The sequence below is a fragment of the Cervus elaphus genome, chromosome 5, assembly GCF_910594005.1.
Source record: "Cervus elaphus chromosome 5, mCerEla1.1, whole genome shotgun sequence".
In the NCBI taxonomy this organism is placed as follows: Eukaryota; Metazoa; Chordata; class Mammalia; order Artiodactyla; family Cervidae; genus Cervus; species Cervus elaphus.
In genome coordinates, this window is record NC_057819.1 from 565127 (window position 1) to 588063 (window position 22937).

General features: G+C 55.3%; 1 protein-coding gene and 1 pseudogene across 5 annotated transcripts in view; both read left to right on the forward strand.

The window, feature by feature from the left end:
- Positions 1–19630, forward strand: part of LOC122693542 (protein HIRA) — a 48038-nt gene extending 28408 nt beyond the window's left edge. For all 5 annotated transcript variants that reach the window (XM_043901045.1, XM_043901046.1, XM_043901047.1 and 2 more), the window contains 12 exons: positions 515–600; positions 8930–9121; positions 10297–10458; positions 11930–12134; positions 12366–12470; positions 13546–13694; positions 14588–14808; positions 14963–15068; positions 15305–15427; positions 15646–15809; positions 16184–16272; positions 18836–19630. In XM_043901045.1, the coding sequence (XP_043756980.1) occupies positions 515–600; positions 8930–9121; positions 10297–10458; positions 11930–12134; positions 12366–12470; positions 13546–13694; positions 14588–14808; positions 14963–15068; positions 15305–15427; positions 15646–15809; positions 16184–16272; positions 18836–18952 (1719 nt within the window). In that variant the 3' untranslated portion in view covers positions 18953–19630. The remainder of the gene's footprint in view (positions 1–514; positions 601–8929; positions 9122–10296; positions 10459–11929; positions 12135–12365; positions 12471–13545; positions 13695–14587; positions 14809–14962; positions 15069–15304; positions 15428–15645; positions 15810–16183; positions 16273–18835) is intronic.
- On the forward strand, positions 2693–6934 carry LOC122693546 (annotated as a pseudogene).
- Positions 19631–22937: the final 3307 nt, after the last annotated feature.

Genomic DNA, 22937 nt, shown 5'->3' on the forward strand with positions numbered 1-22937 from the left:
TCTCGGGCCCTGCCCTCCAGAGACTGTCGGCTCCACGTCTTTCTCTGGGGGCCGTGCTCCCCTGGGGATGCGGGGGAGGGGGAGAGCACAGACAGAGGTGGGGGCTAAAACCGTCCCCAGGCGCTAATGCAGGGCGCCCCCTGCCCCAGGCGGAGCGCACACAGGGCACGACTGGAGACCTGGGTTATGCGCCTCCGGTGGAAAGCGTTTACGAACCACTATTTAGAGAGAGGAGATCAGGGCTCGCCCAGTAGGTGACTCTGCATGGAGCCTGTGCTTGCGGGTGTGTGGCTGGCCCGGCACCTGTTCACTGTCTGGAGGCCCGGTCAGGTAGGCCGTGGAGGTGGAGGCGAGGGGCTGCTGGAGCCGCTGCCCCACACGTCCTGAACCAGAGGCTCTGTCTGGTTGCACCCGAAAAGCCGCAACATGGGGAGCTGAGCCTCGCTTCCTTGCAGGCCTTGCCTGCTCACAGGTACTGACGCGTTTCCTTTCGTCTGTCTCTTTCCTTTGCCAGAACCTTTTAAAGAAGCAGGTTGAGACGCGGACCGCAGATGGTCGGAGAAGAATCACGCCTCTCTGCATAGCACAGCTGGACACCGGGTACTCGCTTTCCCCATACCTTCTCTGGCCTTCTCTGGGCATTCTCCCTCTCTTCTTACACCAGGCAGCTCTGTGACAGCCCGGCCTTCCCAGGCTGGGCGGACGGGGGCAAGCTGAGCCCAGCTGCTCAGAGCCCTGCTCCCGGACGGTGCTGCAGGCAGGCTCGTGGAGGTGCCTCCGTGGCTCTGCCATGTCCACGCAGCTGGCACCGCTTCATTGAAAACGCCAGGGCGAGAAAAGTTAGGCCGACTTTCTTCTCTTTTTACGCTTTCGTAGCATCCTGTTTCTCAGTAGGAAAAGAATGTATACGTGATACTAAAAGCAGTAAGGCCCAAAGGACAGAAGTATTACCCACAGTCCAGTCTCAGATTCGATCACTGTTAACACTCTGCTGTCCGTGTCCCCTGTTTGTTCCTGGTTCTTGACCTTGTGTCCACTTTAATAACTGGTTCTCTGGAGCACTGGCCTGCAGAGGGTCTAGGTGCCCACCTGTGAATGCGCCGTGCCTTACCTGGCCAATCCCGTGGCTGTGGACGTGTGGCGTGTGCGGAGGACTGTGCTGGTCCATGAGTATGAGCCCCACTCTGACTGCCCCCTTGGTGCACTTCCCAGAACCGGGCGTGCAGGGTGAGGCTGAGATGGGCAGTGGACTCGGTGGGCGTCCGCTGCTGTCGTGGCATCTGTAGTCGGGCTGGCTTTCATGTTGGTCATTCTCCCCGCAGTGAGGACTCAGGGCGAGTGTAAAGAACAGGCTGCGGGTGAAGGGGGCCCATCCCCTCCGCCGTCCGCACGGGCGCCACACACAGCTGCACTCTGCTCACCTTCCTCCCCGGACTGTTCTGAAACTCCCCTGAGGGCCACGGAGACCCTTAATCACTGACACCCGCACTGACACCCTCCAGGTGGTGCCGGAACCAGCCTCCAGACTCCTCGCCCAGGGTGGCTTCTCTTGAAGGAGCCTTTTCCCCTGCTCCGCCCCTACCCGCCTTTCTCAGGACCAGGTGAAACCCAGCTGTGCAGAGCTTGACCACCTCAGAGCCACTGGAGGGAGGGCTGTATAGGTGGGAGATGAGGGTGGGGCTTCTGTGTGAGTCCTGCTGAGGAGGCAGGGTTGGTGCAGGAGCCAGCTTTCTGCCCTGGGGCATGTGTTTCTTGCACCGGACTTAATGCTTTTGATCATAATGACTTTCTTCTCTTGATGTGCATGTCAAAACAAGTAACAATGGACTAGGTAGTTATTAGCTTAACTAATCAAGAGAAAAGAGAAACTGTGCAAATATTTAAAATGGAAAAAAGTGGGAAGCAATCACGGATAAAGAATAAACCAAAAAGGTGAAAGATACTTTTGTTGTACTCTGCAAATAAATCTAGAATTATTTTGAGGAAAACAAAAGTTACCAAAACTGAAGAAAATCTATACAGATGAAGTGTTACAGAAGAAATAAAGGACAACTGTCAAAGAGGTAACCTACCAAAAGCCAACAGACTAAGAACTTCATGGGAAAATTCTAACAAACTTTAAAGAACAAATCATTCTAATAGCAATTCAGTTCAGTTCAGTCACTCAGTCGTGTCCGACTCTGCGACCCCATGAACCGCAGCATGCCAGGCCTCCCTGTCCATCACCAACTCCCGGAGTCCACCCAAACCCATGTCCATCGAGTCGGTGACGCCATCCAACCATCTCATCCTCTGTCGTCCCCTTCTCCTCCTGCCCTCAATCTTTCCTAGCCTTGGGGTCTTTTCCAATGAGTCAACTCTTCGCATCAGGTGGCCAAAGTGTTGGAGTTTCAGCTTCAACATCAGTCCCTCCAATGAACACCTAGGACTGATGATCTTTACGATGGACTGGTTGGATCTTCTTGCAGTCCAAGGGACTCTCAAGAGTCTTCTCCAACACCACAGTTCAAAAGCATCAATTCTTCTGTGCTCAACTTTCTTTATAGTCCAACTCTCACATCCATACATGACTCCTGGAAAAACCATAGCCCTGACTAGACGAACTTTTGTTGGAAAAGTAATGTCTCTACTTTTTAATATGCACTTTCCTTACAAGGAGCAAGCGTCTTTTAATTTCATGGCTGCAATCACCATCCACAGTGATTTTGGAGCCCAGAAAAATAAAGTCAGCCACTGTTTCCACTGTTTCCCGATCTATTTGCAATGAAGTGATTGGTGCAAATTTAATTACAGTTTTGGATTGTGAATTTTAAATCCTTATAATCAAAATAGGAACCATTACAATCAATAATTATATTTTTGCCGACAAGAGAGAAGTTTATTTATTCCTGTAGCATAAAAATCCATGCTTCGGGATCCAACAAGCTTGGAAAGCATTTTCTGCATCCTGCTGGTTATGGAAGTGTTTTTCCTGCAAAAGTGTTGTCAAGATGCTTGAAAAAGTGCCACTCACTTGGCAAGAGGTCAGGTGAATATGGTGGATGAGGCAGAACGTGGTAACATTGCTTGTGCTAACGTGCAGTCAGGCATTGTCGTAGAGAAGAGTTGGGCCTTTTCTGTTGACCAGTACCATTTGCAGGCATTGCAGTTTTCAGTGCATCTTGTCAATTTGCTGAGCATGTCTCAGATGTAATGGTTTTGCTGAAATTCAGAAGATTGTAGTGGATCAGACCAGCAGCAGGTCACCTAACAGTGGCCATGACCTTTTTTGGGTGCAAGTTTGGTTTTGTTTGGGAAGTGCTTTGGAGCTTCTCAGTCCACCGACTGAACTGGCCATTACCAGTTGTCATATACAGTCCACTTTTTGTCGCATGTCACAGTCCAGCCGAGAGATGGTTCATTGTTTTGTAGAATAAGTGAAAATGACACTTCGAAACAACCATTATTTGATTTCTGGTCTGCACATGAGGCACCCACTCATCAACCTTTTTCACTTTTCCAATTTGCTTCAAATGCTGAACAACTGTACAATGGTTGCAGTTGAGTTCTTGGACAACTTATCACGTGGTTCTAATGGGATCAGCTTCAGTGACGCTCGCAGTTTTCGTTGTCAGCTTCTGACAGCCGCCCCTTCACTCTTCTTCCAGGTGCTCGTCTCTTTACAAAACTTAGGCACTGTACATTTGTTTGCAGGTCCTGGGTCAAGTGTGTTGTTGTTGATGTGAGTTGTCTCCACTGCTTTTACCACCCATTTTGAACTCAGATAAGAAAATCTCAAATTTGCTTTGTGTCTAACATTGTTTCCATAGTCTAAAATAAATACAAAATGCACAGCAAATAATAAATCATTAGCAAAAAGATAAAGTGAGAAATTCACATTAAAATGATATAGAACATAATCACATTTTATTTAGAATATATTCCAATATCAAAGCACAGATTTCAACAGTGCAAAATCGCAATTATTTTTGCACCAACCTAATACTATTGAAAATACCCCTACTGCTTAGAAAAAGAAGGAAAACTTGCCAAATCATTTTTTTTAATGAATACTATATTGAAATTTCACAATCAAAATGTGACAGATACAATAAATTTCTGATCAATCTCATTTCCAAATGTCTATGTATAATCCTAAATAAACTATAACAAACTGAGCCTTACCCTGTTAAAATGCTAACGCACTATAAATAAGTAAATTTTATTCAGGAAAGCGAGACGGTTCAGATGATTTGGGGGAACTTATTTTGCTCCTGCCTTTCGATAGATCAAAGTGAGTTATTTGGTCATCTCTGTAGATGCTTAAGAGGCGTTTTTATTAAGTCCAGTATCATTCTTAAAACTTAATCAAATAGGAATAGATAGGTGTTTATTAAACTTGATGAACTCATTTTAAATTAAATTTGAAAACTGAACAAATGTCTACTCTTGTGACGATCCTTTAACCTTGCTCTAGCAATGCCAGCTCATACAGTTAGACAGAAGAAAAATCAGAAAGGGGGTGGCAAGTGCGCTGTTAGTCAAGGGGGATGCGATCCCCAAGACAATCAACCGGAAGAGCTGCCACAGTCAGTAAAAGAAGACCAGGTGCCTGGGTGTGACCAGCCACGCCATCAAGTAGCACCAGTTACCTTTGGAAGGTGTGAAGAGAGAAGTCGTTTTCAGCAGGGCAGCACCTAGAATGTCACAAGCACAGGAGATCTTTATGAAGAAAAAGACTTTAAACTCTACTGCAAGACCTAAAAGAAAATTCACAGAAAGAGCTAGCAAGGCACACCCGCTTACTAGACAGGCTGACTCAGGATCGTAGAGATGGCAAGTCTCTCTCAGCCTGTAAGCATAGCATGAGACAGTGCAGATTACCACAGGGACTTTCAGCAAAAGACAAACTGATTCTGAAGTTACGTGGAAAAGTACACGGGAGCGGCTGAAGTATTCTGGAAAAGGTTAATCAGAAGAGACTAGCCCCACTAGAAATGAAAACTTAGAAGCTATAATTACAGTAGTGACGTACTTACACATAAATGGAACAGTGAAATGCAATGAAAAACTCAGTGATACACTCAAATGTTACGAGAATTTTACAGCATGTTTTTGCACCTGTGATGAATCATAATCTAATTCAGTAAAAGGGTGTAATACTCCCTAGAAACAGTACAAGACTATATACAGTGGAGGAGAGACGTCTCTTCAGTAAGTGGTGCTGGGAAGTCTGGACAGCGCATGTAAATCAGTGAAGCCAGAGCACTCCCTCACACTGAGCACGTAAATTAATTCAAAATGGCTTAGAGACTTAAACAAAAGACACACGACCATGAAACTCCTGGAAGAGAACTGCATTCTCTGACGTGTGCTCTACCAGTGTTTTCTTAAGGCAATAGAAACAAAAATAAACAAATGACTCTTTTTTTTTTTTTTTTCCTGGTTTATCACGGTGTGAGGAACCATGAGCAGCAAAGTCTCCCGTGACACCCTCTATGAGGTGGTGCGGGAAGTCCTGCCCGGGAACCAGCCAGAAGTGTTTGGAGACGGTGGAGCTTCAGATCAGCCTGAAACTGTGACCCTCAGAAGGACAGACGCTTCCTGGGCACCGTCTTTTTAGGCTCAAGTCCACTCCCCGCCCCGGGGTCACCATGCATCCTGGGGGATAGCAGCACTGCGATGCGGCCATGGCTGTGGACATCCCCACATGGACATCGAGGCGCTGAAGAGACTCAGCAAGAATGAGAAGCTGGCCAAGAGATAAGAGGCCTTTGGGGGGTTTCCCTGGTGGCTCAGCTGGTAAAGAATCCACCAGCAATGTGGGAGACCTGGGTTTGATTCCTGAGTTGGGAAGTTCCCCTGGAGAAGGGAAAGGCTACCCACTCCAGTGTTCTGGCCTGGAGGATTCCATGGACTATAATATATGGAGTCGCAAAGAGTCGGGCATGACTGAGCAACTTTCATGTTCAGCGTTCAACATTTGGCTTCAGAGTCTCTGATCCAGCAGATCCCACGAATCCTGGGCCCAGGCCTGAAAAAGGCTGGCCAGTTCCCTTCCTTGCTGACCCACAATAAGAACGTGGTGGCCGAAGTCAATGAAGTGGAGTCCACGATCACGTTCCAGATGAAGAAGGTGCTGTGTCTGGCAGTGGCTGTCAGCCACATGAAGATGACAGATGTCGCGCTTGTGTACATCCACTTAGCTGTCTACTTCCTGGTGTCGTTGCTCAAGAAAAATTGACAGAATGTCAGGGCCTTGTACATTAAGAGCACTAAGGGCAAGCCCCAGTGTCTATACTAAGACCCAGCTTAATAAACCATACTCAACCATCAAAAAAAAAAAAACAAATGAGATCTAATCAAACTTACAAGCTTTTGCACAGCAAAGGAAACCGTACACAAATGAAAAGACAACCTGTGGACTGGGAGGAAACACGTGCAGACAATGCAGGCAACAAGGGCTCAATCTCCAAAAGACACAAACAGCTCAGACAACTCAGTTCTTAAAAAATCCAAACATGGGCGGAACAGCTGAATAGATATTTCTCAAAAGAAGACACAGATGGCCACCAGGCACGTGAAAAGATGCTCAACATCACTAATTGTTAGAGAAATGCAAATCTAAACCACAGTGAGTTATCATCTCACACTGGTCCAAATGGCATCATTAAAAAGTCTGCAAGTAACAAACGTCGGAGACGATGTGGAGAAAAGTGAACTCTTCTACACCGTTGGTGGGAAGGTGAATTGGTGCAGCCACTATGAAAAACAGTAGGGAGGTTCCTCAAAAAACTGAAAATGTGACCCAGCAAGCTCACTCTGGGCACATACCTGCAGAAAGCTGTTGTTCAAAAAGATAGTGCACCCCAGTGTTCACTGCAGCACTATTTACAATAGCCAAGCCGGGGAAAGAAACTAAATGTCCATCAATACATGAATGGATGAAGATGTATAGTATATTTATACAATGGAATACTACTCAGCCATATAAAAGGAGTAAAACAATGCCATTTACAGCAACATGGATTGACCTAGAGATTATCATGGTATGTGAAGTGAGTCACAGAAAGACAAATGCCAGATGATATGACTCGTGTGGAGTCTAAAATATGACACAAGTGAATGTATCTACAAAACAGGAATTGCAGGCATCGAGAACAGAGGTGTGGTTGCTGAGCAGAGAGTTTGGGGAGGGATGTAGTCGGGGTTTGTGGGTTAGCAGATGCAACTGTTATGTATGGGACGGGTACACTGCACAGAAAGCTATACTCAATACCCAGTGATGAAGCAGAATGGAGAAGAATGTATATACATGTATAACTGAGTCACTTTCCTGTGCAGCAGAAATAAACACAACAGTGTAAATTGGCGATACTTCAACCTTACAACTCACAGTTTTGCACAGCTCAGAAATTTTTCAGAGAACAACATTCTGAACACTTCAGTTATTTTTGTTTGTTTGTTTAACCTCAGAGGTAAAAAAAATTCTTTCCTACAAATTACACAAAAGTTAGACCACACAAATACAACATGTTTTTGCAAGAAAAATTACATGGTAAGTAGTCAAAACACAACATCTTGGTGAAAATATTTCCTGTCCATATAGGAATTTTTTAAAATATGGTAAGTAGGTCTTAATAATACAGACCAGTAATCAGATAGAAAAAGGTCCTAATGTGGGTCAAGACTTGCTGTTAAATGTCTTAGCATGACTGATCTCAGAGCACTTATTACAATAGTAATGTTAAAATTACAGATGCAGTTGGCTGGCTGGCTATGAGATTTACACTCATGTGGGCAGAGACCATGGCCATCTTCACCATTGTATTCCCAGCATTGGGCACACAGTTGCTGCTCAATACATTTTGACGGGATGAAAAAAAAAAAAAAAGTAGAAAAATGGATGATAGAAATGAACAGACAGTTTGCAGAAAAAGTCAGGATATTTCTAGATGAAAAATTTTCAACCCTGCATGAAAATAATTGTAAATTAAACCCTAATGCTGGGGAAAATTGAAGGAGGAGAGGGGATGACAGGATAAGGTGGTTGGATGGTGTCACCGATTCAATGGACTTGAGTTTGAGCAAACTCTGGGAGATAGTGAAGGACAGGGAAGCCTGGTGTGCTGCAGTCCGTGGAGTTGTGAAGAGGTGGACAGGACTGAGCCGCTGAACAACAGCAAACCTGTAGTAACATGCCGCTTTGATCTCAGATAGTCAGAGGTGAAGAAATTGGTAAAACTGGTGGTGAGTGTGTGGAGAAAGGGGCAGCCACACCCAGCTTATGAGGTGGACCTCAAAGCAAGACCCCTAGAACGGTTTATCCAGAACCGTCTGTGGACGTTCCACTTGCTACTCCAGTTGCTTCTAGGAATTTATCCCCTGTAGCGCCTGAAGTCAAGGTGGGGCGACAGTCAAAGCGGCAGGCGTCTCTGTCCTCCACGTGCTGTCCTCGTCACATGCTTGGGGAGGGTGTGAGTCCAGGCGGCGGCCCCGTGGGGGGGGGCGGGCGAGGCGCCCCAGGACCCTTAGCAGAGCCCTGCAGTGTTACAGCAGCCCCAGGAAACCTTCGGCCGTTCCTCGGAAGAGGCTGGTTGGGTTACTCATGGCACATCCAGGCCGCCTGTAATGGCAGGGAGGCCCCTGCGTACTGTCTCCCCAGCCCCAAGACATGCTTGCCCAGTTAACGCTCAGGTCGGGGTGCATCCTAAAATCAGAGGCATCTGACAGCAACCACTCTTAGTGGCGCATAAAGTCCCAGTTTGTCTTAGGTCCAACTGAATGTAGTGTGGGAAATGGTTTTACTTTCTTTTTTACTTCTCTGTCACCTGCATGAAAACCACCCTGAAAGTGCCTTGTCTCTGGACCAGAAACTGGGGTGTTGAGGATGTGTAAGTACTTGGCGTGGCGCCCGCGGTCTGGGCTGACTCTCCCTTCTCGGTGACAGGGACTTCTCCACGGCCTTCTTCAACAGCATCCCGCTCTCAAGCTCCCTGGCGGGCACCATGCTCAGCTCCCACAGCGGCCCGCCACTGCTGCCGCTAGACCCCAGCACACCTGTCCCCTTCAGCTCCTCGAAGCCTTCCACCGAGCCGGTGGCCGGCACCCGGCCTGTGGGCGACGCTGCCAGTAAGGACGGGTGAGTCCATGGGGCCAGGGGCAGGTCCCGGGGACGCTTGGCGGCTGCAGGTGAAGGGAGGAACGGGCTGGGTTTCAGATGGGGACCTGCTCAGAAGCGGGGTCAGTGCTCAGGGCTCCGTGTCAGCAGCTGCATGGCCAGCCCTGCTTCAGCCGGTCTGCTTGTGTGCCCCGGCCCCAGCTCCCCCCACACTCAGAACATGTCTGCTGGGGGAGCCCATGGCCCACCGCCTGGACATCACGCTGGCCGTGGGAAAGGAGCAGAGGGGTGTGACTGAGGAGCTGCCCCCCTGAGGGCCTTGCCGGGCAGGTCTCCGGAAGTCTCTTAGGCTGAGCTAGGCCACAGGGTCACGGCCACGAGAGCAGAGCCCCAAACCCTGAGGAGGGGGGTGGGGGCGCAGGACAAAAGGCTGGCTTCTCCCTGGTGCAGACACAGGACACCCGGGAGGTGCTCGGGCTCAGCTGCTGCCCTGGCCTGTGCCCGACAGTCGCGGTGACTCGGGCCTGTGTTACCACAGCCTCTGCCGTGGTCGTGGCCAGGAGGCCTGCACCAGGGGAGGAGGGTGCACGGGGTGGGTCCGCCAGGCCACTCAGGAAGCCGGACGTCAGGGCGAAGGGGTCTGGGGAAGGGCAGTGTCCCGGGCCTGCACAAGGTCCTGGGAGACCTGCAGGTCTGGCCCGGGTCAGCCCGGAGGAGGCCCCGTGGCTTCGGACTAGTGTGTGGGACGTGCCTGGATCTGGGGTGGTGGGGGGGGGGGCGCCTGACCATCCCCCGGAGGCAAGCAGGGCTGCCCAAGTGCAGCGCTTGGCCAGGGAAGGCGGCAGGCGGTGGCTTCGGGACCCTGTGCACTTCGGTTAGACCTGTGGTCAGACTGGGCTGGGGTGGAGACGGGCCCAAGGTGAGGAAGGGCCTATGGAGCTGCTGTCCCAGCCTTGTACCCCCAGCAGCTCTCAGAACGTGCAGAGGGGAGTGCCAGGCATTTGCTCACAGCCTCGCAAATGCCAGGTGCTGAAAGTTCTGCCTTCCAGAAGGTAATATGTGGGGATGTTGAAGTCAGGGAAGTCGTTTATGGAAATCTGATGTTTGTGCCCAGCTCCTTGGGCTCCACGGCACACATAGCCCAGACTCTGGGCCCTGCTGGTTGTGTGACGTGGCCTTCCCCCCACTCACCCCAGCGTGAACACGGCCACTGCTCCCACCACCCCGTCCCCCTCCGTCCTGACAACCCCGTCCAAGATCGAACCTATGAAGGCGTTCGACTCCCGGTTCACGGAGCGCTCCAAAGCCACACCAGGGACTCCTGCCTTGGCCAACGTGACCCCGACAGCTGTGGAAAGGTAGGTGGCGGTTGCGTGCGCCCCGGAGATGAGCGTGGGAGCGTTCCAACCTCTAATGCCGGCTCCTTGCTCACATCAGCCAGGAGGTCGGGAGCTGAGGCAGAGGGACTGGAGGCCTCTGAGCCCCCACGGGCGCCAGCACCCTACTGAGCCGGCCGCCCGCCGTTCCAGCCCCTGTGGCTGGCCTGGAGCCTCTGCCCCCAGGGAGGCCTCGCAGCAAGCCCTCTGAGGCATAGAGCACACTGCCCAGTCCTGCGAGTCGACTGCTGGCGGGGTGTGAGCGGGCCGGGCCACCTGCCTTGGCACAGGCCGGGGGCGCCCGTCCCTTCCTGGAGCTGCGTCCCCATCAGCACGTCAGGGACCGGGGCCCAAGATCTACAGAGCCCCTCAGCCGGCCGGTGCCCAGAGGAGGCAGCAGCTGTGACAAGACCCGTCCTTGCCGTGGACGGCGTTGTGGAGCTGAAGCCACCTGTGCTGCCCCGGGGCTTCACCCAGTGTGGAAAGCGCGTGTCTGGGCAGTGTTCACTCTCAGGGAAGGGCGTGGGGCACTGTCATGCAGGCCAGTGTGGCCTCTGACCTTCGTGTGAGGTCAGCAGTGTGGCGGATCTGAAGCCTCCTGCTGCTGAACGCTCTGGAAAGCTGATGAGCTGAGACCCGTGTCCCTAAACAGGAAGTGAGGGGTGCTGAGGTGCCTCCCACCCCCAGACGCGGGAGGGAGACCTGGGTCCCGAGGCCGCCAGGCCGGCTCCTTCAGGAGCTGTCACCCCCATCCCTTACAGCCTTTCAGACCCTTACAGCTCCAGCAGGGCCTGTGGGGTGAGGCGTCACGTCCACCATCCTCATCCTTTCCCTTGACAGCGGCAAGGACCATGTGGACCTAAGAGTCCACAACCCAAAAAGCACGAGAGGAAGTGCCAGTGAGCATGCATGCCCGCGGACAGGCGTCCAGGTCACACACAGCGGGGTCCCCTCCCAGAGCAGCCCTGGCCTTCTCACCGTGCCCGTAGCGTGCCGTTTCCAAAAGGTGTCATCGGGACCACACGGCTCAGTCTCCACATGGCCTTCTTTCTCTTAAGAATATGTTTAAGGTTCCTCCACACATTTTCATGGTTTGATAGCTTCCTTCTTTCTTTTTTTTTAATGCACGTGTTTATCTTGTGTAGTTTTGGTTGCACTGGGCCCTTGTTGCTCTGGCTGCGGCAGCCGGGGCTCCATGCGTTGCAGTGACCTCTTGTCGCAGAGCACATGCTCTGGGCTCAGGCTTAGCTGCCCCTCGGTGCGCGGGGTCCTCCTGGAGCAGGGGCTGAAGCCGTGCCCCCTGCGTTCCCAGGTGGACCCCCAGCCACTGGACCACCAGGGAAGCCCTCTTCTAACTTGTTTCATTTGTCAGCTTTGGGGGCTGAGCAGGGGTTTGATTGGCTACCCTGAAACGAGCGGTCCCGTGGCAATGCCGCGGGTGTGTGTCGTGCAGGTTGAAGGAGCAGAGCCTGGCGAAGGAGCTGCGGCCCCGCGATGTCCTGGAGAGCAGCAGCGACAGTGACGAGAAGGCGCCCGCAGCCAAGCCCCCCTCGCTGTCCAAGCGCAAGCTGGAGCTGGAGGTGGAGGCCGTGGAGAAGAAGAAGAAGGGGCGGCCGCGGAAGGACTCGCGGCTGCTGCCCGTGTCCCTGTCCGTTCAGGTGAGCCTGGCGCTGGGCGCCGCCGGGGCCTGAGCCGCCCCAACCCCTGGGGTCCTCGAGCCCCCAGGGCAGCCACCTCGTGCCCACAGCGGCCTGCGTCTGTGGCACGCATCTGCCCTGCGGTCCTCAGGAAGGGGAAGCCAGGGTTGCAGGCCCAGCCTCACTCAGGGGCTTGTCCTCACCGGTCGCTGCCCTCGGGTGCGGGGCTCAGGGACGCCTCTGCTCTTGCAGTCCCCCGCCGCCCTGACCGCCGAGAAGGACACTGTGTGTGTGTCTGTCCCAGCTCCTGCACTGAAGCTGCCGATGCCAGGCCCCCAGAGAGCCTTCACCCTCCAGGTGAGCTCCCCCTGAGCCGTGAGCCCTGAGCTGTCACAGGCTCGGGCTGCTTCCACGTGACCTCCGTCACCTTCGGGGGAGCTGTGGCTGATCCAAGCAGCCACCCAGTCTTACGGAGCGGCTAGTCTCTTTGGGGTTCCGAGGCCTGCTGCTCCTGCTGGGCATCCAGCTCCTTAAGACCCACCCCAGGGGTCCCTTCTCCCAGAAGCCTCCTCCATCTTGGCTCTGGACCTTGGGCTCAGTGCCTGGGGCTGACCCGCCTGCTGGCCCGTCCACGTCCCAGCACCCGGCACAGCTGGCCATGAGGGTGTGTGAGCTCTGTTCGCAGCGCGCACCTGGGGCTGGCAGTCCTTGGCCCAGAGGCCCCAGCCTCAGACGCCGTCCCCTCACCCTCAGGACCCCCGTGCCGGCGGGGCACACTGCCCTGGCCCAGGCTGGCCCTCGGGGTCTCCCGGTGGGGCACCAGGTTCTTTTCACGAGTCGCCGGTCCCCCACCCCAGGGCCTTCCCCGCAGCGCCGGGTGGGACTACTTGGTTTCTGGGGGCCTGGCCAACCCTCCGCCCAGCTCAGCTGCTGAGGCCTCCCAAGTGCCAGCCATCTTGTCTGCCCGTGTGGAGCCGACGCTAACCCACACCGACTCCCCGAACTCACCTGCAGGGACATGGGCTCTAGCAAGCACGCCAGGCACCTCGGTCCTCCCAGACCTCCTCCAGGAGCCGGGCAGCCTCGGTGCCTGCCACACCCCACAGCTGTTGAAGATCTCCAGTCGGGAGAGCCGTGTTCCCCAGCTCTGCACTCGAGCCAGGGTCCTTCCATACTGTATGCTCTTGGCAGGTCACCTGTGGCCTCTGCGTTCTCTCTCCTGAGCGGGGGTGGCAGGATCCGGAGGCTTCAGTCATAAGCTATGACCCAGCATGTCCACTCCACGGGTGGAGGACCGGTGGTCACCCGCTCCTGGCACCTGTGCCCATGACCACCCCTGCTGACCCCTACCTGGTGGCTGGCAGCTCTGTCCATCCCCGGAGCCCACATCTGAGGCCAGCTCCACTGAAGACTGTTGTCTTGCCTTCCCCAGGTGAGCTCCGACCCTTCCATGTACATCGAGGTGGAGAACGAGGTGACGGCCGGCGGGGGCCTAAAGCTAAGCCGCCTGAAGTGCAGCCGTGAGGGGAAGGAGTGGGAGACGGTGCTCCCCGGCCGCATCCTCACGGCCGCTGGCAGCGGGTAAGGGCGGGGCCTTGCCCCACTGAACACAGGGCGGCCCCCACACTGTGCCCGGCCCACCACGTCCCTGGGGCACCCCGAAGGTGGCGCTGTCACCTGCGTGCTTCAGGAGGGGAGCCCCCCAACCCGTGCATCGTGGCCAGGCTCGTGCAGGCTGCACTGCCTGCCTCTGAGCGCCACTGGCTGCTTCTCTGGCCTGAGCTTTCATCCAGGGAAGTCAGCAGGGCTTTCAGATGGTCCTCCCAGTCCCTAGGCCAGCGCTTTCCAGGTCCTGCCCTTCGAGGGGAGCTCTGCTCGGGGGTCAGCCCCCCAGTGTGTTCCCACAGGCTCCAGGGCTGCTGGAGGGGCCCCGCACACGCTTCCTCTGGAGGGAGGGCTCATCGGAGCCATGCGCGCTCCCTCACGAGCATGCTCTTCCGTCAGGCCCATGCCCTCTACCCGAGCTTGCCCAGGCGACGCCCTCCCAGGTGTCTGCAGACCCCGCCCTCGCTGGACTCCCCTGGCTCTGGTCCGAGGCCGGCGGGCTGGGGGTGTCAGCACAGCCTCCCTGGTGACCAGAGGCTGCTGCAGAGTGGCTGAATGGCCAGCCAGGCCCCAGCCGGGTGCGCAGACCTGCCATCTGCTGCTGGGCCCCGCAGTGGGGGCCCCACGGGGAGCAGAGCCTGCAGCGCCAGGCACAGCCCACGGCCCCCGTGGCTGCCTGGAGAAGGGAACGTGTCTGGGCAGAGCCCTTGGGGGCCGCTCTGGCTCATCTCAGCCGGGACCACAGGGGCGCTCGCTGTCAGGGCGCTGCTCCTTGGACACCTGCTCCCGGGGCAGCTCGTGTGAGCCCGGGCAGCCTGGGGAGAGGAGCCGGCCCCAGGCAGGCCCCTGACGCCTGCCCCCGCCCCCAGGGACGTGGTGTGCGTCGCCTGTGAAAAGCGGATGCTGTCGGTGTTCTCTGCCTGCGGCCGCCGCCTCCTACCCCCCATACTGCTGCCGTCCCCGATCTCCACCCTGCACTGCACCGGCCCCTATGTCATGGCGCTCACCGCCGCCGCCACGCTGTCCGTCTGGGACGTGCACAGGCAGGTGGTGGTGGTGAAGGAGGAGTCTCTGCACTCCATCCTGGCAGGTGTGCGTGGGCCCTCGGGGGTGGGAGCGGCCCAGGCCGGGGCTGGGGTGACGGGCCTGCCGGCCAAGGCGATGAGCAAGCTCTGGGCCCCACTGCTGAGGGGTCTGGTGCCTGCTGACCGGAACATGCGGGAACCTTCTGTGTGTCTCATCAGGAAGCGACATGACGGTATCTCAGATCTTGCTGACACAGCATGGGATCCCCGTGATGAACCTGTCGGACGGCAAGGCCTACTGCTTCAGCCCGTCGCTGTCCACGTGGTGAGCTCACCACCCCTGGGGCCTGCGAGGGGGCCTGTGCTCCTGCTGTCAACTCTCTGGGGTCCTGTCCTGGGGGGGCACTTGAGTGTTCCTGGGCTTGTCCACCAGCATTTCCGGCCTGGCCTCTGGCCAGCGCCCACATCAGGAATCCCCTGCGGGTGTGCAGGGCGCCCAGCTCACGCTGCCCCTGCTGGGCCTCCGGTTTCCCTGAGCCCCTCCTGCCCCCGTGTCCCCAGGAACCTGGTCTCTGACAAGCAGGACTCGCTGGTGCAGTGCGCGGACTTCAGGAGCAGCCTGCCGCCCCAGGACGCCATGCTGTGTTCGGGACCCCTAGCCATAGTCCAGGGCCGCGCCTCCACGTAGGTGCCAGGGGAGGGTGGTGTGCGCACGCGGCCCCTGCCAGGCCCACCCTGAGACCACCACCCTGAGACCAGGCCACCAGAGACCGCAGGCGGGCTCTGTCTCAGGGCGTAGGCTCACCGCCTTGTCGCCTGAGAGGCAGGTGGTGGGCCTGCTGGGCGGTGCAGGGCAGGGCCTGGGGCCGGCCGAGAGCCTGCTGATGGTGCTCTGCCCGCAGCTCGGGGCGGCAGGCAGCCCGGCTCTTCTCCGTGCCTCATGTGGTGCAGCAGGAGACCACCCTGGCCTACCTGGAGAGCCAGGTCGCCGCAGCGCTTGCCCTGCGCTCCAGCCACGAGTACCGCCACTGGCTGCTCCTCTACGCGCGGTTCCTCGTGAGCGAAGGTGAGCCCCGGCCCGGCCCTGCCAGCGTCTGGCCCGCCGCGCTGAGGGGCTGGGGCAGGGCGCATGTGGAAGCCTCCCCTCACTCCCAGAAGCCTCGGAGCCCCACAGGCCTGCAGCGCTCCCCTTCCTTCAAGCCCCTCCTGCCCAGCAGAGCCCCCGCCCACTCCTCCTCCCCCAGCCCACACCCTGGAGTCTCCGGGATGCGCTTGTGCCCAGGGAGAGGGCAGCTCAGGGCCGGAGCCGAGACCGCAGGCCCCGGGAGGGGGCGCAGGGAGCAGTGGGTCCCTGGGCTTCACACGCACAGGGACCTGGTATGGTCTCGGCTTTTTGCTCTTTTTGTGACGTGCTCCTGTTTCTGCATTTTTTGTAACTAGGGTTTGAATACCGACTCCGGGAAATATGCAAGGACCTCCTGGGGCCAGTTCACACGTCCACTGGAAGCCAGTGGGAGTCCACGGTGGTGGTAGGTGCAGCGCTCCCACCCCTGCAGGCAGGTGGGACTGAGGCCTGAGCCAGGGTGCTGTGAGAGCTTCCTGGGGCCCGGCCTCAGAGTGAGGGCACAGTGCCCAGCCGTCCTGGCGGAAGCCCTCACAGCACAGCCAGGGGGCCTCCTCTCTCTGTCTGTGCAGTGAGGTGCCGTCCGGTCTGGCAGACCTGGGCGAGTGAGCCGATGGGTCTGCAGAGTGGTGGTGGGGAGACCTGGGGGGTCTGCTGCCGGGGATGGCAATGCACCAGCTGGCCCTGCCGTGGCGGAACACCGTCGGCAGAGGGGGGTGTGACTTGAGGGCAGGAAGTGGATCCTGCAGAGGCTGCACTGCGTGGCTTGCAGGATCTGAATTCCCTGACCAGGGGTTGAACCCGAGCCCCTGCCGTGGAAGTGCAGAGTCCCCACCACTGGACCGCCAGGAAAGTCCCAGCACTCTTCTGAATTGACACCTTTTTTTAAAAAATATTTCTCCTGTGTTCTTCGTCTGGATGTTGAGAGCCGGGTGGGGGTGAGTTGAGTGTGAGCCCTAGGCCTTTTTGCTGAGTTTCTCGGTGAGAATTGGCCGTTCCCATGGAACTGATCCCCCGGAGGGCTGGCAAGTAGAGGGTGCTGCCTGCGATGGTGTGGGGTCCACCGGCCCCAGGAGGCTTCCTGGGATGACGTCATTTCATGTGTTTAAGAGCCATTTGTATTTCCTGTTGGAATACTGTGGTGTCATTTGCTTTTCTTACTGGTTTGCAGCAACTGCTTATATATTGGGAAATTGGTGACATGAGCTCCTGGTGCACCTCAGGGGACCCCAGGTTTCTTGCCATCAGAGATCAAAGCTCCGCGTGTACGGGGTGGTGGTCGGGGGTGGTGGGGCAGACAGCAAGCAGAGGGTGGGCACAGAGCAGCCGTCCTCCGAGGCCCGAGCTGTCCTGCCAGACCCTCTAGGGACGCCTCATCCATTGAGGTCTCCGTCTCAGGACTTGTGTCCCTGACTGGAGAAGTGGCCGTGAGCTATGTCTGGCTGCTGCCCAAGACAGCTGGGGGGGGGGGGGGGGGGGGCGGCGCGTGTGCTGGGGTCTTTGCATACTCTCTCCAATGATGGTTTTTGTCACAAAGTCTGCATTATTTGATAATTGTAAAATACTGCATTTATTATTAGCAACATATCTTTCTCCATCTTTAACTTTCAGCCTTTCTGTGTACATGTCTGTGTATTTCTTGCCAGCATTGGTGTGGCCGGCTTTTGTTTGATCTGGCAAGCTGTATTTTCATCACCTAGTTCAAGCCATTTACGTCTCTTGTTTCCTTATGCATATGTTCGTATTAAAGACCAGAATCAGCTTTAGCAAGTTACATGCCTTGTACCGTCATCTGGACTTACCTCTTCTCACTCTTGAGTATTTCCTCCAAAACATTTTCAGAGTGGATCTTTCCTGGCGTAACCCTTCTGAGGTGTTACAAGCCCAAATAAAACATTTTTTATGATAATCTCTTATGTGAATAATTGTTTAGCTGGATTAAAAGGTAGGCAAGGTTTTTTCCAGGGTATTAAAAATACCAGGGATTTCCCTGGAAGTCCAGTGGTTAGCACTCCATGCGGGCCCAGGTTTAATCCTTGCTCAAGAACCAAGATATCGCAAACTGTGTGGTAAAAAAACAAAAACACTAGGCATGTTTTCCTTTATAGGTAGTATGTTCTTAATCTTTGAAAATTTTCATAATTTTTCTGCCATTTATCTGAAAATGTTGTGTCTTATTCCAACATGTCTGTTTATCGGATTTTCTACGTTACCTGATCAGCCCTCAGTGGGGCCTTTCAGCCTTTAACTGTGAAATGGACCCATGTTTTTTCTTTAGCCATCTGTGTCTCCTGTGGAACCCATTACCTGGGTGTTGGGCTCTCTGCTGTCGTCCACAGGCCTCTGTAGGCAGTGGTCTCACACCTGCTCCCCACCGGCCCTCACGCTGCTCGGCCTCAGCAGCGTCCCGGCCCCCGGAGCCCCCTCCTCCTGTGGGGCGTGCTGTGCTGCTCGTGGCTGGTGCCTCTGTGTTTCCCCATCCGGGGTCCACACCGTCACACCTGGGCCTCCTCTTGCGGTGGTCAGCACTGCCTGCGGGGGTGCTCCCTTCTCAGCAGCTGTGCTCCTTGGGGGTCTGTGAATGCAGACCCCGCCTGGCGGTGCCCGCCGCACAAGGGCAGAAGGGGTGTAGGAAGCGCTGAAGGCAGAATGCGAGGCCACGGCCCCTCCTCTGCCCCGGGCTTGACCTCGGGCCCCTGGAGAGCTGCTCCTCCAGGACGGCCTGCCCTGGCAGCCTGGTCCCCTCCCGGCCTAGAGGCCAGGCTCCTCTGGCCACTGACTAGTGCAGAGACCAGCGGTGCCCAAGCCTGCAGCCACAGGGGGCCCAGATGAGCAGAACCTGCCTAGAATCCCCCGCCACGCACCTGCCGCTCTGCGCCTCCACATTCAGCCGCCCCACCTCCCGGTGAGATGGCTTCCGTCCGGGGAAGCCCCACCAGGGCCCTCAGCCGCCTCTCCTGTGCCCGCAGGGTCTGCGCAAGCGGGACCTGCTGAAGGAGTTGTTGCCAGTCATCGGGCAGAACCTCCGCTTCCAGCGCCTGTTCACCGAGTGCCAGGAGCAGCTGGACCTGCTGCGGGACAAGTAGCCGGCCCGCCCCTGCCCCAAGGGCCCCCGCCGCCAGGCCCACCGCGGCCCTCGCTGGGCCCTGGGGGCGCCGAGACTGCGGGAGGCGGGCCGGCCCGCATGGAGCCACGTCCTGGCCTGCTGCTCCCTCAGAGGGGGCGGCTCTGCCCACAGCACGCCTGCCCTCCAGGCCCAGAGCGGAGCTGGGCTCTGCCTGCTGCCCCAGGGCCAGCGTGGCCCTGCCTGGGCCTGCCGTCTCCAGCGCGGCCCCGGGCAGAACTGGGCCCGCCACTGTGGGGGGCACCAGGCTGCTTCAGCTACGATAAATGAGCCATTGTGAAGAGAGAGCCCCAGGACGCACGCGGATTATGTGGTCAATAGACTGACCTGAGACCTATGTAAAAGGAAAGCCTATTCCAGCACACGGACTATTTTTGTACTAGAATTTGCTAACTTGTAAAATGGCCAATAATCAGGATTTCCGTATAAGTCACTTGGACATTGGTCACTTGTAGGAAATTTAAACTCTAATTATGACAGCTACATTGAAAAATAATTGTACTGAAATTAACTTGTCTATCTTCATTTGGTTTTAATTTTTAAATGTTTGTAAAAAGAGACTGTTTTTTGGGGGATGGGGCAGAGGGTGGGTGGTTTCTTTTGTAAGTGTAAAATAAATGGACACGCATTGGATACCAAACGCTCCTGACTTCCCCAGCCTTTTCCTTCCAACTCCCAGGCCCTCCCCGCACCGTGGACCCCTGTCCTGAAATGGGCAGTAATGACACAGCACAGCCAGAAAGGGATCCGTGAAGTCACCTGACCCCCGGCCCCTCCATGCGAAGCCTCACGTAGCATCTCACGAGCTGGCAGGCCGGCCCATCCACGTCTTCTCCCAGGCCAGCTGCAGAGGTCCTGGGTTCTGTCTGCAGGCACCATGGAAATCAGGAAACACAGACATCAGGGTTTTCTTAGGCGATAGGCCCAGCACTGACCGACAGGAGGAGATGGCTGGAACCGTGGAAACTGGCGGCCTGCTGAGGGCTGAGCGCCTCCTTCCCTGGTGCCAGACCGTGCTCGCGTTGGGAAAGCAGGCCTGGTGGTTCTGGTCACTGACATCCCATCTGGCTGCTTTCCCGCTGAGTGGTCGTCCCATCGCCTGTCTCACTGGGAAGTCACGTGGCTGAAGAGAACCAGGCACACGCATGTGCCCGACAAAGCCAGCAGACACACTGCACTTGGGCAGGGGCACCCCAGAAGCTAGGCTGTGGGAGCCATAGAATGCATGTGGCCTGAGAACAGATGGGCCTGCCTGGGATCCAAACCAGCCAAGACCTGGGCCTCACTCTCCAGCCTGTCAAAGGGAAATGAAGTTAAGAAGACACGCGTGCTTATGAGGACCAGCCAGGGTTGTGGAGGCAAAGTCACGGCACTTCACACACATTCCCTTGAAGAAGCCTTGACAATCAGCGTTATATTGACAACCACTGCTCAGACAAGAGAGGAGACAGGGAGCGGAGACACTGGTTGGAAACTTGCGCTTCCAGCCAAGATGGATGGACAGGGACCACACTGACCCTTCTGTCTGAAACAACCAAAGGAGGCAGGCAGAGTACACCAGACAGCAGTCATGAGACACCAGATACCAGAAAGGACAGTGGTCCCTGGGAAGTGGGAAATAAGACGAGTCTGGGACTACCCAACCCCAGCCTGGAGAGAGCTTCCCAGCTGCCGCACCAGGAGGGGAAGCCAAGGCAGGGCCCAGCAGGACCCTGGAGTCCTGACATGGCACCGAGAGCCCAGGAAGCTCCAGGCCCCGGAGAGGAGGGGGCTCCGCAGACAGAACCCTGGGGCCCAGCCCCTGCACGTCCAGCTGCGTGTGAATCGGTGCTCCTGCAACGAGGAAATGGCCACAGAACTGTCCAAAACGGCCGTCACCCAGAGCCGCATGTGGTGTCCGTTCCTACCCACTAGACGAGAAGAACTCGGCTCACAGGCTTGGGGCAGAAGAGGAATCGGGAAGTCGTCCTCCATTTTGAAGAATAATTAGATCCGTCTGCTCCAGATCCATCCAGGATTCCCATGTGGCTCAGATGGTAAAGAACCCGTCGGCCAATGCAGGAGACCGGGTTCAATCCCTGGCTCGGGAAGATCCTGAAGCAGGAGATGACAACCCACTCCAGCATTCTTGCCTGGAGAATCCCATCAACAGAGGACCCTGGTGGACTACAGTCTGTGGGGTCGCGAAGAGTCAGATACAACTGAGCAACTAACACTTCCAGATCCATCTAACAAAAAACAAGACCCAAAAGGACTAAATTGTTCCCAAGAAGTTAGTTACGTTGCAGAGTTCAAGAGGATCTCTTAAGAATACAGAAGTGCCCAACATCGCGCGAGGGACAGTGGATGTCCGGCGTCCACACGAAGATTACCAGGCATGCAGAGGAGGCGCTCGGGGCAAAGCAAGGAGAAGAGTCAGCCTGCTCAGGCAAGACTGGCTCGGGAGTTCCGTGGGTGTCAGAACCAGCAGGAAAGGGCGTTAAAGCAGTCACTGTAACACTGTTCCTTATTTTGAAAAGTGACAACACAAGACTGTAGCCAAGAAAGCTGCAAATTCTACGGATGAAAAACAGTAACGTGGACATGAGAAAGTCAGGGAACAGGATTGATGACAGAGTAGATATTGCCAGAGAAAGGACTGTGACCTTGAAGGCACAGCAATAAAAGTGCTCCAAAACAGGAAATCCACAGGAAGAAGGGAAAGGGCGTCAGAAGCCCGGGGACAGAGTCAGATAGCCTCATGCACTCACACTGAAGTCTTCAGAAGAGGAGGGGGTGGCGGACAGAACAAATACTTGAATAAATAAAGGCCAGAAACCTGCCCCCACCACATGCCCTGTGGCCTCTCCAGGCAGCCTCATTGCCTCTGTCCGTTCCCCCTTCCCCACCCCTCATCCATGCCGCTGACCTCCCACCCTGCCCACTGATGTTCCTCGGCTCCCCTCTGCCTGTGCTGACCCGACTGCCCGGGCACTTCCCAGCCTCAGCCTCCAGGTGGTGTGAGCGGAGTCCGCACCCTCCACACTCAGCCTGGGGCTGCGGGCAGCGCTGTGGCCCCGGGGGCAGGAACACCTGCCCGCCATCCCTCCACATTAGCTCTGTCATACCTGTCCTCTCACGCGTGTGGCAAGTAGTTTCTCAGTTGTTCTTCGTCTCTAAATCTTATTTTTGTCTTAATTTAAGTGTCTGATTTTTGTGAAATTTAATTTTTGTTCTTCAGTAACTTATTTTATAGGACACTTCACCAAATACATGGATGGCAATTAAAATAAGCACAAAAAGAAGATGGTCAGTGTCATCAGTCATTTACAAAATGCAAATTAAAACCACAGTAACACTGCCTATTAGAGTATCTTAAATGGAAGAAAATTTTCAAAACACTGAGACCGTGGAGCAGCCGGAGCTTTCATACACTGCTGACAGGAGGGCACAGAGATACAGTCACTCTGATGAATTGCTGGGCGGTTCCTTGTGCAGTTAAACATACACCCATTAGGGGGCCTGGCTCTAGTGGTAAAGAATCTGCCTGCAGGCGCACAAACCAAGAGACTCAGGTTCAATCCTTCGGTTGGGAAGATCCCCTGGAGAAGGGCATGGCAGCCCGCTCCAGTCTTCTTGCCTGGAGAATCCCCATGGACAGAGGAGCCTGGTGGGCTATGCTCCATGGGGTCACAAAGAGTCGGACACAGCTGAGTACATCAGAGGACTTAGGTTCTTAAGTTTGGGTTTTGTTTTGTTTTAAAAATATAGAACATTTTTCACCATGAGGGTATCTCATATTTCCCTTAACAAAAAAATAACAGCTTTAATGACATAAAATTCTCATAACATGTAGCTTACCTATTTAAAATGTATGATTCAGTGGTTTTTAGAATAGCCACACCTGTGCAGCCATCACCATCATCACTATTAGAACATTTCCATCACCTCAAAAAGAAACCCCGTGC